The 16,342-nt window shown below is 40.4% G+C and overlaps 1 protein-coding gene across 7 annotated transcripts in view; it reads left to right on the forward strand.

The window, feature by feature from the left end:
• The window catches only part of Tfdp2 (transcription factor Dp-2), a 129,428-nt gene that overhangs the window by 34,618 nt on the left and 78,468 nt on the right, over positions 1 to 16,342 (forward strand). For 4 of the 7 annotated variants that reach the window (XM_031346172.1, XM_031346162.1, XM_031346160.1 and 1 more), the window contains one exon: positions 4,661 to 4,727. The exons of 2 other annotated variants lie outside the window; for them this stretch is intronic. Coding sequence is in view for 3 of the 5 variants with exons in the window: in XM_031346162.1 (XP_031202022.1) it covers positions 4,661 to 4,727 (67 nt within the window). In the remaining 2 variants the exon portion in view is untranslated. Of the gene's footprint in view, positions 1 to 4,640; positions 4,728 to 5,885; positions 5,969 to 16,342 lie in introns of all 7 variants that reach the window. One more of the 7 variants, XM_031346165.1, reaches the window with a different exon arrangement.

Genomic DNA, 16,342 nt, shown 5'->3' on the forward strand with positions numbered 1-16,342 from the left:
TCCCCCCCCCCAAAAAAATCTACTTCAGTCCCTTGCTTCTGGGTCCTAAACCAAACAGAACTGTATAGACCAGAATGGCCTTAAACTCACAGAGATTTGCCCCCTAAGCACTGAGAATAAGGGCTAAGTACCACTTTATCCCAGTCCTTAATTCTTTTTAAATAGAAGGAAAGAATACTTTTGGTAGTGGTGGTGGAAGAGGAGGAGGAGGTGGTGGTGGTGGTGGTAGTAGTGGTGTTGGTGGTGTTGGTGTGTGTTTTTTGAGACAGGGTCTTTCTATAGAGCTCTGGCTGGCCTGGATATATCAGGCTGCCCTCAAACACACAAAAATTTACTTGCCTCTGCCTCCTGAGTGCTGAATTAAAGGCCTGCACCACTGGGCCCTGCAGAGTGCAGGTGTCTGCAGAGACCAGAAGCACTGGATTTCTTGGAGCTTGGGTTACAGATGGTTCTAAGCTGCCTCTCATGGGCACTGCATACTATACATTTTTAATTACTGAGCCATCTTTCCAGCCTGGGAAAGAATATTTTAAAATGGCCTCCCTATCCAACTTTTTTATTTTTAAGTAATGTTCTTTGAGTCTTTTTTTTTTTTAAAAAAATTTATTTATTATTATATCTAAGTACACTATAGCTGTCTTCAGATCTACCAGAAGGGGGCATCAGATCTCATTACAGATGGTTGTAAGCCACCATGTGGTTGCTGGGGTTTGAACTCAGCACTTTTGGAAGAGCAGTCAGTGCTTTTAACTGCTGAGCCATCTCTCCAGCCCCTACTTTGAGTCTTTAAACCACAAAGTAAAACCAGAATTTAATATGTATTTTGATTTATTAAATGGGTTTTGGTAGTATTTTTAGGAACTTTATAATGCCTTTTTTCTAAGATAAAACTTAGGCTGTCATAGTGAGGCTCAGTTGACTTTTTTTGTTTGTTTGTTTGTTTTTTCCAGACAGGGTTTCTCTGTGTAGCCCTGGCTGTCCTGGAGCTCACTCTGTAGCCCAGGCTGGCTTCGAAGACCTTTATCTAATTTCTAACTGTACAGTTAAGGTATGGGTGTATAAGTCTGGATTTGTTTGCTGCTTATGCTGCAGAAGCTGGCATAAAGAGCAGGTGTGAAAACCTAACAGTAACCCAGTAACTGAGCTCTCTACTGTGAACATGTGGTTTTTGTTGAGGTTTTTTTTTTTTTTTTTTAACTGTTATTTTTATGAAATAAGAAAAATGTAAAATGACTCTCCTGAAGTTATTATATGTATTTAATGGTCCCATATTAATCATGACATGAATATATTTAAAAGATGACTGTCATTTTTGCTTTCTATTCAAAGTAGGACTGACTAAAGGTTTGTTTTCTCTTTGTAGCAGAAGCGCTTGCTTACAATGTCAGGTGGGGGGGGCCTTCTTGGTAAGGACAGCACACAGCTCAGCAGATGTTCAGTTGCCTGAATGTTTAACATTATATTTGTGAGTAATCCAGGAGAGCCAGGATATAGCTATTGGTTGTAGGGCTTTTTTTTTTTAAGGCTAACTAAACTTCAATTTCAGTGCAAAGTATCCATATCATTACATAGAATTGAGAAGGTAGTTTCTAGACAACTCAGTCAATTTTGGTCATAAAATTTTGATTTTAGGTGTCATTTATTCATTATTCAGAATTATTTAGCTGTGTTAAATGTATATAGAAATATTTTGGTAAAAAGAAACTTCACTTAGTAAAGGATTTTAACCACTGACTAATGAAACCATTAGCTCTTAAACTATTAAATTATAATGGACTAAGTATGTGCTTATGGAGGATATATAATGTAAATCATTACATAGTTTTTAAAAAATAGTCCATTGTTGGTCTAGAGAGATGGCTCAGCAGGAAAGAGAACTAGCTGCTCTTCTAGAACTCTTGGGTTTGATTTCCAGCACCCACATGGCAGTTTACAACTGTCTGTAACAACAATTCTAAAGGATCTCATACTCTCTTCTTGCCTCTGTGGGCATCAGGCACAAAGGGTTCATATACATGCAAGCAAAATACCCATATACATAAAGTAATAATAAAAACTTACTAAAGCCAAGTCTACAAAGTTTCAAAACTTTGTGTTCCTTAAAATTCTTTCAAGTTACTGAAGAACTGATTGGAGCGTAGTGATGTGCATTGTTGTTTTATATACTTGTAATTTGTTACATTCCTATGGCTGCTTTCTCTTTGCTACCTCACAGGGAATCTTCCTAGTCCATTTTCATGGTCTTTCTACCTTCTCCCTCATCTGTCTTATCAGTCCGCCCCCACCTTTCCTCTTGTCTCTTTGGGACCCCTGACTGGGATTGGAAGTCCCACCTTATTTTCCTATTCTCTTCCGCCCTGCTACTTGGCTGATCAGCCTTCTATTAACCAATCAGAGGTGATAGAAAATTTTTACATAACATTTAGACCAGAGATGCTTGACCTTGCAACCAGACGTTGGGGCATAGAAATCAGCATTTGAATACACAGTGCACAAAACCATCCCCCAACCTTATGTTATGTATTAGAATAGTTTCAGAGGAGGGGCAGTGCTGGGAATTGAACCCAGAGACTTGGACATGCAAGTAAAAACCTGCTGAGCTATACACCAGCACAGATTAATATTAAATTAAATCTACTGAGTACATAGACTCATGCACACATACACCATACCATAAAAGTAAGAATTTGTTAACTAGCATGAGTGTAGTGATTATTTAATAATGTAGACATGGACTGGGCAGTGGTGGTGCATGTCTTTAATCCCAGCACTTGAGAGGTAGAGAAAGGTGGGTCTCTGAGTTTGAGGTCAGCCTGGTCTACTAAGGGAGTTCCAGGACAGCCAGGGCTACAAAGAGAAACCTTGTCTCAAAAAACAGGTGGTGGTGGTGGTGGTGATGATAGGCTGATGGGTTGGAGAGATGTCTCAGTGGTTGCTCTTCCAGAAGACCCAGGTTCAATTCTCAGTACCCATATGGTATTTCACAACTCTGTAACTACATTTCTTGGGGGATCTGATGCCCTCATACAGGCATACATGTAGGCAAAACACCAATGCACATAAATAAAAAATTTATAAAAACAATGTAAATATGTATCAAAACATCAAGATAAGGATCAATAATTTGAGACCATATGAGTTTTATTACAGTAAAACTTTTAAATGTATCTTTGAAAAGAAGTTTTGAGGTATCAGATTACAAATTTGAAATGTTGAACATTTACAGAATACTCCAAGTTTATAATATTGTAAGATTATAACTTTAGTGTATAAAACCATAATGTATAGTAATAATAGGTCCGTGTATTATAACTTGCTTTGAGGTAGGTTGTTTTTGTACATTTGTTTTGTTGTTGTTTTCCCTTCTACACAAGATTTCTTTGTGTAACCTTGGCTGTCCTGTAGATCAGGATTCAGATATTGAGCTAAATAAAAAAACCATTTTGTGTGTATATGATGTGGGGGACTATCTGCATGCCAGGGTGTACTTGTGGAGGTCAGAGGACAACTTGGTGGGATTTATTCTCCTTTTTTACCTTTATGTGGGTTTGAGTTTGAACTCAGATCTCCAGTCTGGCTCAGCAAACACGTTATCTACTGAGCCCTCTTAATTGCCCGTGTGCCATGTTTTCAAAACGGGGATTCTCCTAGACTCTGAAGCAAATTTTTAAAATTTTGATGAAAATCAAGAGTAGTCATGCATTCCTGTAATTTCAGTGTTCTCAAGACAGAGGAAGGAGGATCAGAAGATTAATCCTCAGCTATATAGTTTGAGGCCAGCCTGGGGTAGAGGAGGCTCTGAATCCAAAAACAAAAACCAGATATTTCTTATGATACTGGCATTTTCATCTAAGATACCAGGTAGCTGTGTAAATATTACATTAAGTGAGATAAACCATCTGAAGGGAGAATATACACTTACTTGCTGCAGATATTGCTAGACATAGTACTAATAATGAATGTTGAGGCAGATTGAAGAGTGTGTGCCGTGTGCTGTGTACTGTGCATACCCATCCCCTTAGGTCTTTCTAACAACCAGAATTGGTCAGGACTGGCAGCACATTCTACTTTGCCAATTTGTAACTTGAGTGGCTTGACCAAGGCACACAGTAGTGGGCTCTATAAGCCGGTGTGGACCCAGATAAATGACTTGAGGCTGCTGTCCTTGTACTTAGGGCATTTGTGGTACTTATGTGGTAGTTCTTAAAATCATTGTGGAAATGATTAAGGACATTAGAAATTAAGGACAGCAATGAGGATATAATTTTATACTCTTATTTTTATAGTACTAGAGAGTAAACAGGGCATTGCACATGCTAGGCAAGTGTTCTGCTGCTGAGCCAAGCCCCAAGTCCTACAGATGGAAGTGTGATTTATCTGTTGGCAGCTGCATATTACTTGCCTTCAAAATATTTAGAAAATTTGTGGATTTTGATTTAACTCATAAGTAGCATTCCATTAATTTTTAATCTAAAATTCTTAGTTTTCCCATTTCAAGCAACATTTTCTTTTTAGTAGCATATTCCTATGGATGATATAATTAATTTATTTCATGAGACTATATATAATACTTGATACAGGCTTCTGGTGGAAAATATAAAATAATTTTATTAAATCATTCTGTAATATTTCAGATCAAGTATTAATTTTTTTTATTCAGGTTGGTTTGACATCCACAAATGCAGAACTGAGGGGCTTTATAGATCAGAATTTCAGTCCAACAAAAGGTAAGGATTATTGAATAAAAATTTCTGGATTTAATTTTTTTTGCAGTTCTCCTATAACATACAATTATAAGAATTCCTTTACGTATAATAGTTACATAATGTTAGGATGTTATCACATATCATATGAATGTCAGTTGTCTGTAAGAGGTAGAAGGTCTTTGTGTACATTTTTCTCTATCTCCTTCCTTAGTAGTCTCAAAGCCCCTTAACCAGTGATCTTACTCCTGTTGACACGTATTAAATCTACTTTTTTGGTATAGTAGTACCTGGCTATAGTTCTAATGCTCATGGAGCTGAGCCAGGAGGATTGCTATGAGTTTGAGACCAGTGTGGGCTTTATATTGAGTTTCAGGCTAGTTTGAACTGTTTAGTGAGTCTTTATCTCAAAAACAAACAAACAAACAAAAAACTGGATGGGCCCCAGCTTCCTCATTGTGTGTAATTATTGGCTGATTGAGGAAGGAGAGGAAGGAAAGACATTTCCTTCAGAGGTGTAGTTTCGTGTCAGGTGCCCATGCTCCTGAAACAACCTTAATGAAAGCTATTGGATCACCAAAAACCAAAGTATAAAACAAAACATGAAAATAGGAAGAAGATGAGCCAGACAGTTGTGGCGCACGCCTTTGATCCCAGCACTTGGGAGGCAGAGGCAGACGGATTTCTGAGTTCGAGGCAAGCCTGGGATACAGAGTGAGTTCCAGGACAGCCAGGGCTACACAGAGAAACCCTGTCTCGAAAAAACAAAAACACAAAAAACAAACACAAGCAAACAAACAAAGAAAAAAGAAAAGTAGGAAGAAGGCTAGTTGGGAAGGGAAAGAGATTAGAAGAGGTAAGACGGAGATAGATGCGGTGACAGGGATTGATATATATTATATACATGTATAAACTCACAATCAAATCATTATGTATAGTTAATATAGGCTTGTAAAACATTTAAAAATTAAAAACTTTTCCCCAATTTTCTACTTTCAAGTTGTTTAAGTTGTAAGAAAATGCAGTAGAAAAAAATGTAATATATCTGTATTTTCTAACAGATAAATTTCTGTAATCCATGATTTACTGTGTACTTAATATCAGAAATCTGACTCACCAACTAAGAACTTCCAAGAAAACTGGCAACATCATTATATACATTTTTTCTATGGTATCTTCTAGAATGTAGGCATCCGTGATGAAATATTTATGGATGAAATGACAGAATGTCTGCAGCTGGATTCAGAATAATCTACTGTGAGGAGGTTAGACTATATGGCATTACAGATAAAGTGATATTCTTTATGAGGTGACTGAGTATTAAAACTGGGTGATGGCTGTGTGGGGTTTCATTATTTCTCTTTTTGCTTTGTAAATGCTTGACATTTTCCACTGTACAGGGTAAGAACAAAATATTGCCACTGTATTCCAGTTTTGAGAAAACACCAGCTTCTTTAAAAGATTTTGTCTACTGTCTGAGATGTCATGCCATGGAGGCTACTGAAGTCTGTATCTCGCATAAAAATACCTGACTCAGTAAATAATATTCACAGTCAATAGGCGTTACTCTGAGAGCTTATGTATTATTAAAGTATTTGAGAAATTCTTTAAGTCTTGGTTCTTTTCACCTTTTCCCCCCACATGTTGTCATACACAGAAAATGGTAATGTAACCATGACTGGTTACTTATTGAATGTACCTAGGGCTAAACAAAAGGACTGTTAAAGGTCATAGGTATAATACCTGGAGCTATAGCCACCCCATGCCTTAGGTGAAAGGAAATCAGTATCTTTTTTGTTTGTTTGTTTGTTTGGTTGGTTTTTTGAGGTAGCTTTTTTTTTCTTTGTAGCCCTGGCTATCCTGGAACTCACCCTGTAGACCAGCCTGGCCTGGAATTCGCAGAGATCTGCCTGTGTCTGCCTCCCATGTGCTGGGGTTAAAGATGTGTGCAGTCACCAACCAGCTAGGAGACACACTCTTACAGCAGATGTCCTGGTCCTCTGACTTAGGTTTCTGTCCCCTCTTCCACGATGACCTGAGCCTTGGGTGCAGGAGTTGTGCTGCATATGTATCTACTGATGCTGAGCATTCCCCAATTAGTTATTTTCTCCTCCTTAACCTGGTGTGTGTGTGTGTAATGGTTTCTGTCTGCTGCAAAGAGAAGCTTCTTTGATGAGCAATGAGAGGTACTCTTATCTGTGAGTATTTTGAATGTAGTTAGGAATTATGCTGGCTTAGTCAACTGGTGGTTGTAGTTCTCTTCTAAAGTACATGATTTTATTAGCCTCAGGGAGTGATCAGGCTTGAAGTCAAGCACTTTTACCTGCTGAGCCATTTTACCAGCTCCCAACAACTCAAATCTTAATTTCATTTTTTTGTGAGTTTTTTTTTTTTGTTTTTTGTTTGTTTGATTTTTCCTTTTAGGTAAGATCTTGCTAGATAGTCCAGTATAGCCTGAAATTTGCTACATCACTGTTGTTAGTCAGAATTCTCTAGCTTCTAAGTTTATCTATCCCAATTACAATTCTGAACTGGATAAATAACCATGGGATGAGTTCAGAGCAATTGGACCTACTGTGAGTTGGACTACAGCCATGATGTTTCTTGGGATCTTCCAGTATCAGTGTCCATTCAGAACCAGTATCCAGTGAACCCAGAAAGTCTGCCTGTTTCTTTTCTTCCAGTTGTATAGTTACCCTTGGTAAAGGCTGAGGTCCCTCTGGGGAAGGACTGGAGAAAGGCTAACAGTAAAACTTCTAGGTGTTTTATCGTCTTGCCTCAGGGGAATTTGGCTGTCCCTTCATTCAAGGGGTTTGGGTCGGCAAATTGGCTCAAGTCTGGAAATGGGTTCACAAGCCAAGATTACTTTTTGCCATGACCCAAGGTAGCCTTTCTTTCATTTGTCTGAGAATTTTTCTGCTTATATAGGTCAAATGAAAATTCAGTAGGCTTTTTTTAAAAATCTATTTCATGCCTGAAAATACCATGACTGTTTACCAGTATCAGAGGTCTATATGAGTCATGCCACCATAAAATTCACTTTTCCTGTGCTGACCATTACAGGTCAGACCATATGGACATGGCGTTGTCTGACCTCTCCATTAGGATAATCACCTTGCTTTTGGTGATTCGGTGCGGCCACCTGGCTCTCCTACTACCTCAAGCCCAATTAATCCTATTGCATTGAATTCATCCAACCAAGCAAAAGTTTGGTGCAAGGAAAAGGGCATCAGTGAAGCTCTTCAGATGTGCTGGTGCCCTCTCACCTTTTGCATTTTATAGGATTAGTGAAGACCATGTCTTCTGGGCCCTCCCATTGTGGAGGATTAGGTTTTATACGGAGTACCCACTCTAGCATTGCAATTTCCACAGCTTTAAAGTCTCTTCATCAGTTTATTAAGTCAAGGGATATTAGGCATCTTTAATTTCTTTTCAGTAGGCCATCTTTTGACAAACGCTTCAGCCAACCATTCATACAAATTTTTGACCCCCCCCTTTTTATCTGTCCAAGCTTCTGTATTAAACCTAGAATCTCCATTGAGAGGGTTCATCTCAATAAGCTCAGCTCGATCCAGTTTTATGTTTCTTCCATTATTATTCCAAACACTTAAAATCCATTCCCACATACATTCCATAAACTTGTGCTTAAATGAATTAGCAAACTCATTAAGCTCTATAGTAGTGTAGCACACTTCCTCATGGACTACACTTTATACTTTCCCTCTAGGAGCCTGCTTAACCTTAAGTCTAGTATATAGGTCTAGAGGCAACAATTGGTGGGCCCTGAGGAACATCAGTGTTGTCTTGCCTGGCATTTCTTCAGAGAAACTCACTGCTTGTTTAGCAGACAATGTAATATTAATCACCTTAGTTAAAGGTAAAAGGGCAATATTTTCAGGGATGGGGTGTGAGTATATCTTTTGCTGAAGGTAGAGAGAGACCACTTCCTCAGGTGAGATAAGCCCTTGAGAATCTGAGGGTTTAAAGTTCTCAGCTTCAGTAGCACCCTCCCACACATTCATATCCCAAGTTACAGGACCTCATTCTCTACCAATTAATGCTCTTACTTTAGCAACCATCACCTCCGAAGCTGGAACTTGAATTTTTGCTGGAATTCAACCAACCTTATAATGGGGGCTTTGGTTTGTTTTTCCACAACTTGAACTCTGTGGGTGCTGGCGAGAGGATTCTCTTCTGAAGCACACTTAGACAACTTTAGACTGTATATGCATCTGTAGCTGGTCAGTTTTGTTACTAAGTTCATTGTTGTCCTTCACCATATTCTGAGAATCTAGAAGTTGGTTAAATTTTATCACAGAGCTAGTTCTTTTCTTTTATCAGTTTATCCAGAGATGCTAGGGGCAGCCAAGCAGCAGGAGCTGCTTTTTCCTATTTTTCTACAACTTGTCAAAAGTTTTATATACATAGTTACCAAATCTGTTGCCCCTCACAGTTGGTGAGTCAGGATAATCAAATGCATTTGTTTCACTAAGTTTGTAAAACTTTTAGTGCTCTCTGAGCATGCAGAAGAGCTTAAGTAAAGTTGTTGGCAAATTGGAACGCCTATACCAGATACTTAAAATATTCATCCTTCTGATACTCCAGAGCCACTACTGGTACTAAAATCTGTATTCTCTAGAGTAACAATTTACAGAATGAATCTCTCTTTGGAAAAGGGATTTACTAGAATAACTTACAGGCCATGACTTTGTAAGTCCAACAATGGCTGTCTATGAACAGGAGTTCCAATGGCCCTAGTGTTAGTGAGGACAAGAGCAAGCAGGCACAGAGCTGAGGCTTCCGTCTTCCATGATTTTTATATAGGCTTCCAGCAGAAGGTGTGGTTTAGATCAGAAGGGATCTGGATTAAAGGTGTGTTCTCCTACCTCAAAGATCCAGATTAAAAGTAGGTCTAATACCCATCGAAATCACCTGGACTGGCTTTGAACTGACATTGTTTTCTGCTTCTGTTTCCTGAGTGATAAGGTTAAAGGGCATGTGCTACCATGTATGAAATATTTTAATTTTATTTGGGCTACTTGGAATCTGCGTCATGTATGTATGGTTTGGGACTCAAAGAATGGACATTTTATATACAGAAGCTGAAGAGTTCCTTCGGATTGGATCTCTTCTCCCATTTTCTACCCTCATTTTTTACCAGACATATTTGTCTAAACTTCTGTTTTCTAAGGTTTTTTTTTTTTTTTTTTTGAGCCAGGGACATTGTATTTTTTATGGAAGTTTAGCAGGGCATATAGATTGGTGCTTTTCTTTTAGTTAAAAGCCATAAACTATGGTTAGTTTACTATATTTTTGTTGTTGTTTGATCAAGCATGACTCTATTGATCTCTCTATAACTTTTAGAAAACAAAACAAAAAAAATTATGGGGAATTTCTGGTTATCTGCAATAGGATTGTTCTGTATTGTTGAGGCATTCAGCCTCATGTGTGTGTGAGGGATGTCTCTGCAAACACCAGTGCCAGCAGAGTAACAGTCTACGTGAGGCAAGAAGGAAGTCTGGTCCAGCATGACTCAGCAGTCTGTGTCGTTCAAACTTCTAGAGTCTGACACTGGGCGATGTATTTTAAGCTTATTTAATTATAGTACAGTTTCCAAAAAACAAAAGCAAACCCAAAAAGTTTTCTGGTACACAATCCCATGTACACAATAAAGCTGAAGGCATATTTACACTGAGATTCATTCATGTAAGTTCACGTCATCTCTTCCACAAAGATGGGTTCTGTTGGTAGACTACATGTATTATCCTAAGGGCCTGGGGAAGATCTGGTGTGGTCTCATACAGAGAACAAGAGGTCACCTAGGCAATTAATCACCTCTGGTTCTGTTTGTAAAACTCTGGGGAAAACAGATGTGCCCTCAGTCATAGGATAGTTCAGAGGTCACTAGCTATTAACCACATCCATTCCCAGCCTTCTGGGCAAAAAACCAGGGCATACATACACCTCTTCCATTGAGGAGCCTCTAACATTCCTGGTTTCCCTAGGGCTTATCTATGAGCTCAAGGGATTTGTGCCTTCTACACTCAAGGACTGAGTACCTACTAGTTTCTCAGCTTCTCAAGTGTGATTTAGCTGTTGTTACCGTTCAAAGCTTTTTTTTTTTTTTTTTGGTTTTTCGAGACAGGGTTTCTCTGTATAGCTCTGACTGTCCTGGAACTCAGGCTGGCCTCGAACTCAGAAATCCACATGCCTCTGCCTCCCAAGTGCTGGGATTAAAGGCATGCGCCACCACTGCCCGACTTAAAGCTTATTTAATAAAATCTTATGTGGGTATATATACACATACATACATACATACATACATACTCACTCTACCCTGTAGTTCTGTTTCTCTTGAGAACCCTATCTAAAACTACCATGTTTTTCTCATCATTAAATATTGACTTACCATGTGATTCTGTAATTTTTCCAATTGTCAAAATGTTTCTTTTTTTTAAAAGATTTGTTTTATGTATGTGAGTACACTGATGCTGTCTTCAGACACACTAGAGGAGGGCATCAGATCCCATTACAGATGGTTGTGAGCCACCATGTGGTTGCTGGGATTTGAACTCAAGGACCTTTGGAAGAGCAGTCAGTGCTCTTAACCACTGAGCCATTTCTCTAGCCCCAAAATACGTTTCTTATACTTGAAAATACTAAGAGCAAATGTAATATGATTATAACTGTATAAAATGACTACAGAAAAAATATTTGAAAGAAATAGTTGTTTTACTTTTGTATGTAGGAGTTTTATCTTTTAAAATTTGTTTATGTATTTTAAACCTATGTATTTAGTGTATGTTCTTGGGTACATCTGTGCCTTAGCTATGTGTAGAGGTCAGTAGAGAGTCAGTTCTCTCCTACTGTGCAGGCCCTGGGGCTTGAACTTGGAATGTCAGGTTTAGCAGCAAGTGCTTGCCTGCCTGGCCTACCCATCTTGCTAACACCCTTGCCCCCTCTTACTGCTTCTTTTCCTTTTTCTGTTTTGTTTTTTGAAATGGTCATACTTTGAAGTCTTGGCTGGCCTGACCCTTGCCATGTAAACCAGAGTGGCCCTAGGGTTGTGGCGATCCTCCTGCCTTTGCCTACTGTTTCCTGGGATTATTGGCGTGAGCCACAATAATACTTGGCACTTTTATTTTTGAGATAAGAGTCTCACTGGGTGATGGTCTACACCTTTAATCTTAGCACTTGAGAGGCAGAGGCAGACCGATCTTTGTTAGTTAAGGCCACAATGGTCTACAGAGCAAGTTCCAGGACAACCAAGGCTGAACAGAAAAACCCTGTTTCAAAAAACAGAGAAAGCAAGCAAGCAAGCAACAGGTAGAGTCTTGCTGTGTAGCCCAGGCTTCTGGATTCAACCCCCAGAGCATTGGAATTATAGATATGGCTATTGTTTTTTAATTTTTTATTTATATTTATTTATTTTTAAGATTTATTTATTTATTATGTGTAAGTATACTGTAGCTGTCTTCAGACACTCCAGACGAGGGCATCAGATCTCATTACGAATGGTTGTGAGCCACCATGTGGTTGCTGGGATTTGAACTCAGGACCTTCATATGAGCAGTCAGTGCTCTTAACTGCTGAGCCATCTCTCCAGCCTGGCTATTGCTTTTTAAAATAGCATTTGACCTCATTAGCAGCTTTTTTTTTTTTTTTAAAGCTCTTAATTTTAGAGCAGTTTTAGGTTTACAGGAGATTATCAAAATAGTGTGTGGGGCTGGCTGGATGGCTCAGGAGTATGTGCAAGCTTGATGGCCTGAGCTCAGTCCTCAGAACCCCTGTAAATGTGGAGGGAGAGAAAAGACTGCACAGTTATCCTTTTATTCTTTGATGCCCACACACTCACTATGGCATGCGTATGTCCTCACTCATATATCACACACACAGAGGCAAAATGCCTTGTTCTTTAAATAGTGCATGGCTGCTGGTTAAGAGCACTCCCTATTCTTGCATAGTATCCAGATTCAGTTCCCACCACATGGCAGCTCATAATCTTTCATAACTCCAGTTCCAGAGGATCCAATGCTTTCTTCTGACTTGTATGAGTACTGGGCGCCACACACATGCAGGCAAAACACGAATAGCCATAAATTTTTATTTTTTTATTTTTTGGTTTCTCGAGACAGGATTTTTCTGCATAGCCCTGGCTGTCCTGGAACTCACTCTGTAGACCAGACTGGCCTTGAACTCAGAAATCCACCTGCCTCTGCCTCCCAAGTGCTGGGATTAAAGGCGTGCGCCGGTACCGGTATCCCCAATAAACCTCATGTGATTGCAGCAAGTTCGGTCTCTTGTGAGTCATTGGGTGGTCGCGTCATCCCGAGACTTGAGTAAGGATCTCCCCAGTTCTGGGGGTCTTTTAGTGTCAGGTTGACATAAAACTATCTGGCACAATTTACCATTTGTCTGAGCGCAGTTTCCGTAGTGTAGTGGTTATCACGTTCGCCTCACAATTTACCATTTGTCAATTCGACACACAAAACATCACCATTAAGCCACAACCTTTTCTTTCTCATCCCTAAGGTCTCTCAGTAAAAACATAAATAAGTTTAAAAGTTATTTACACGTTTACAATGTAAAAGTCTGTACAACTTCGATTCAATACAAATTCAAACAGATTAAAAGTTTAGTGCAGACCCTCACCATGCAGCATGGGCAGGTAAAGCACCAAGAGACCCAGAGGTGGGCATCACCACAATGACCTTGTGTGGGGGTAAGATGGGAGAGAAAGAGAAATGGAATGGTTTGTGCAGTATGAAGAGATATGGAACTGGAGCCATGAGGGTGGTGAGGAGCAGCCTGGTGTGAGTGGCCTGCATGCCACTTGAGGCCATGGCAATGTCTTGACCTGTACTGCCACAAAGGGCCATGTCTGGGTCTGTGGCCCTGCAGCAGCATGGGGCTATGTTGATGTCTGTGGTCCATGTTACCACCCAAGGTTATGAGGACATTTCTGGTCTGGGCTGCCACCTGTGACAATGTTGTTGTCTGAGGGCTATGCAGAAATAGCCCCCCCCCTTGCCCGGGCAAAGCAGGATAGCTGGCACAGGAGAGTTGGTCTACGCCCAAATCTACCCCATTGATGAACTGCTGGTAGTCAGTGAAGGGGCTGTTCCTGCAGAACCAAAGCTTCAGGCTCTCCATGACACAGGGCAACAGCAGGATATCTGAGAGGAGCCGGTGTTGATAGTGTAGCAGAAGTCGGGCCTCTAACCAGATTAATGACTCATTGCAACGAACATTTGCAAGTAAAGCTGTTTGGTGAGAAGAGTATACTGTGTGACAGACACACTGAGACACACCACAGTTCCAACTCGAGAGATTTTTCTTTTTCTTTTGAGGGTGGGGGTGAATATGGAGGGATGGGGAGGTGAGTGGGATTAGGGTGCATGATGTGAAATTCACAAAAAAAATCAATAAGTAGGTTTTTTTTAAAAAGTTCAGTCCAGGGGGCTGGCGAGATGGCTCAGCGGGTAAGAGCACTGACTGCTATTCCAAAGGTCCTGAGTTCGGATCCCAGCAACACCATGGTGGCTCACAACCATCCGTAATGAGATCTGACACCCTGTTCTGGTGTGTCTGAAGACAGCTACAGTGTACTTACATATAATAATAAAATAAATCTTTAAAAAAAAAAAAAAGTTCAGTCCCTTTAAATATTCAGTCTGTATAAAAGTCCAAAATCTTTTTTTTTTTTTGAGACTGTTTTTCTGTGTAGCCAAAATCTCTCATAAGTTAAATACTTTTCTTACTTCAAGAGGGAAGAACCAGGACACCATCACAATGAGATAAACAGAAAACCAAACTCTCAACAGTGTATATAATCCCATGTTCAGTGTCTGGGGTCCTCCCAAGGGCTTGGGATCACTTCTTCAGCTCTACCCTCTGCAGCACACAGAACTTGTTTTCTAAGCTCGGATCACTCTACTTCACACCTGCTGCTGGTTTTGATGGTCCTCCCATAGTACTGGCATCTTCAAAATGCTGAGATCTTTTACTGCAACTGTTCTGCACTTTCATCAGTAGCCTCTCGTAGGTGCTCTTTGTGGTGCTAGGCCTTAGCTTCTCTGCATGCCTGCCTCCTCCCCACTTCAGTCCTTGGCTTTCAACTACCACTGAGGCTGAACCTTCACCAGTGGCCTCTTCTGGCCTCTCACAGTTCCAAACCGTAGCTGCTCTCCACGGCTCCTTTGTGCCTTCAAAACCAGTACCACCAGAGTGATTCACTATCAAGTTCAGCTGCTATTTGAAAGGCACAACCTTGGCTACCTCGGAACACATCTTACATGGTGATGAATTTTAAGAAACTTGCCAGATTTCACCTCAGTGATGTTGGTCTTTTCTTTTTATTTATTAAATTTAATTAATTATTATTATTATTTTCTTTTGAGACAGGGTTTCTCTGTATAGCCCTGGAACTCACTCTGTAGACCAGGCTGGCCCTGAACTCAGAAATCTGCCTGCCTCTGCCTCCCAATTCTTGGGATTAAAGGTGTGCGCCACCACCACCGGCTGCTGGTCTCTTCTTAGTCACTGATAATTTTTAGCTCCAGCTGACCAGCATCAATTGTCCTAGTATAAGAAGGGTTTTACTATAGTGCTTCTGGCTCCTGTTAAACATGGCTGTTCCGCTCCAGTAACCAGACAACCCAGAGTCTTCACACAAATGGCCTGGTGGAGTCTTTGTTTTCCTCTGAAACTTCACAAGCCAGGCCTTGATCATCTGCATTGCTCTCAACATTCTTATCTCCCAAACTCCACAGAGCTCTTAACACTCAATGGATTTTCTAGCTCAGTTTTCAAAAGTCCTTGCACAGTCCTTTTCAAAACACTATCAGGTTGTCTCATCAATATCTCATATGCTGGTACCAGTTTGCCTTAATACGGTTACTATTGCTATGATGAAATACTGTGATCAAAGTCGGTTGAGTAGGAAAGGGTTTGTTTGGCTTACAACTTGCATATCATTGTTCTTCACTGAAGGAAATCCGGACAGGAACTCAAACAGGGCAAGAATGAGGAGGCAGGAGCTGGTGTGGAGGCCATGGAAAAGTACTGCTTATTGGCTTGCTCCTCGTGACTAGCTCAGCCTGCTTTCTTTCTTTTTTTTTTTTGTCTGTTTTCACTTTATTCTCCTTTTTATGTATTCTCCCACTTCCAGATCTGGAAGCAGAACATGATATACCCCCAGCAGTCCAGCTTTGAGCCATATTTTCTGTTTCATTTTCCCCCAACTCACCCTAGGCTCCTTGCCTAGGTATTGGGATAAGAGAGCAGAATATACAAGGATCCACCATCCTTGCCCCTAGCCATGAGAGTCATCCTGGGTAGCTCGGAAGGAGTTCCAATGAGGGATGAGAGCCGCTTCAAGGTCATCTTTCCAATATGCCCACTGATTTGATCAGATCTGAGTGGTGTGCTTGCTGGCCAGGAGCTGGTGGCTGCAATGCCTCCAACTGACTGAGGAAGACAGGGATGTGAGGCCGCTGCTGGGGGTCCACAGTCATCATAGAGGCCATAGAGCTGTTGTAATGCTGAAGAATGCCTGCCAGAGGGGGAAGGCAGAGGACTGGAGGACACCCAGAACTGCTACGATTCCAACTTGTCAGCCTGCTTGCTTTCTTTCCTTT

This window comes from Mastomys coucha, unplaced genomic scaffold, assembly GCF_008632895.1.
Source record: "Mastomys coucha isolate ucsf_1 unplaced genomic scaffold, UCSF_Mcou_1 pScaffold23, whole genome shotgun sequence".
Taxonomy (NCBI): Eukaryota; Metazoa; Chordata; class Mammalia; order Rodentia; family Muridae; genus Mastomys; species Mastomys coucha.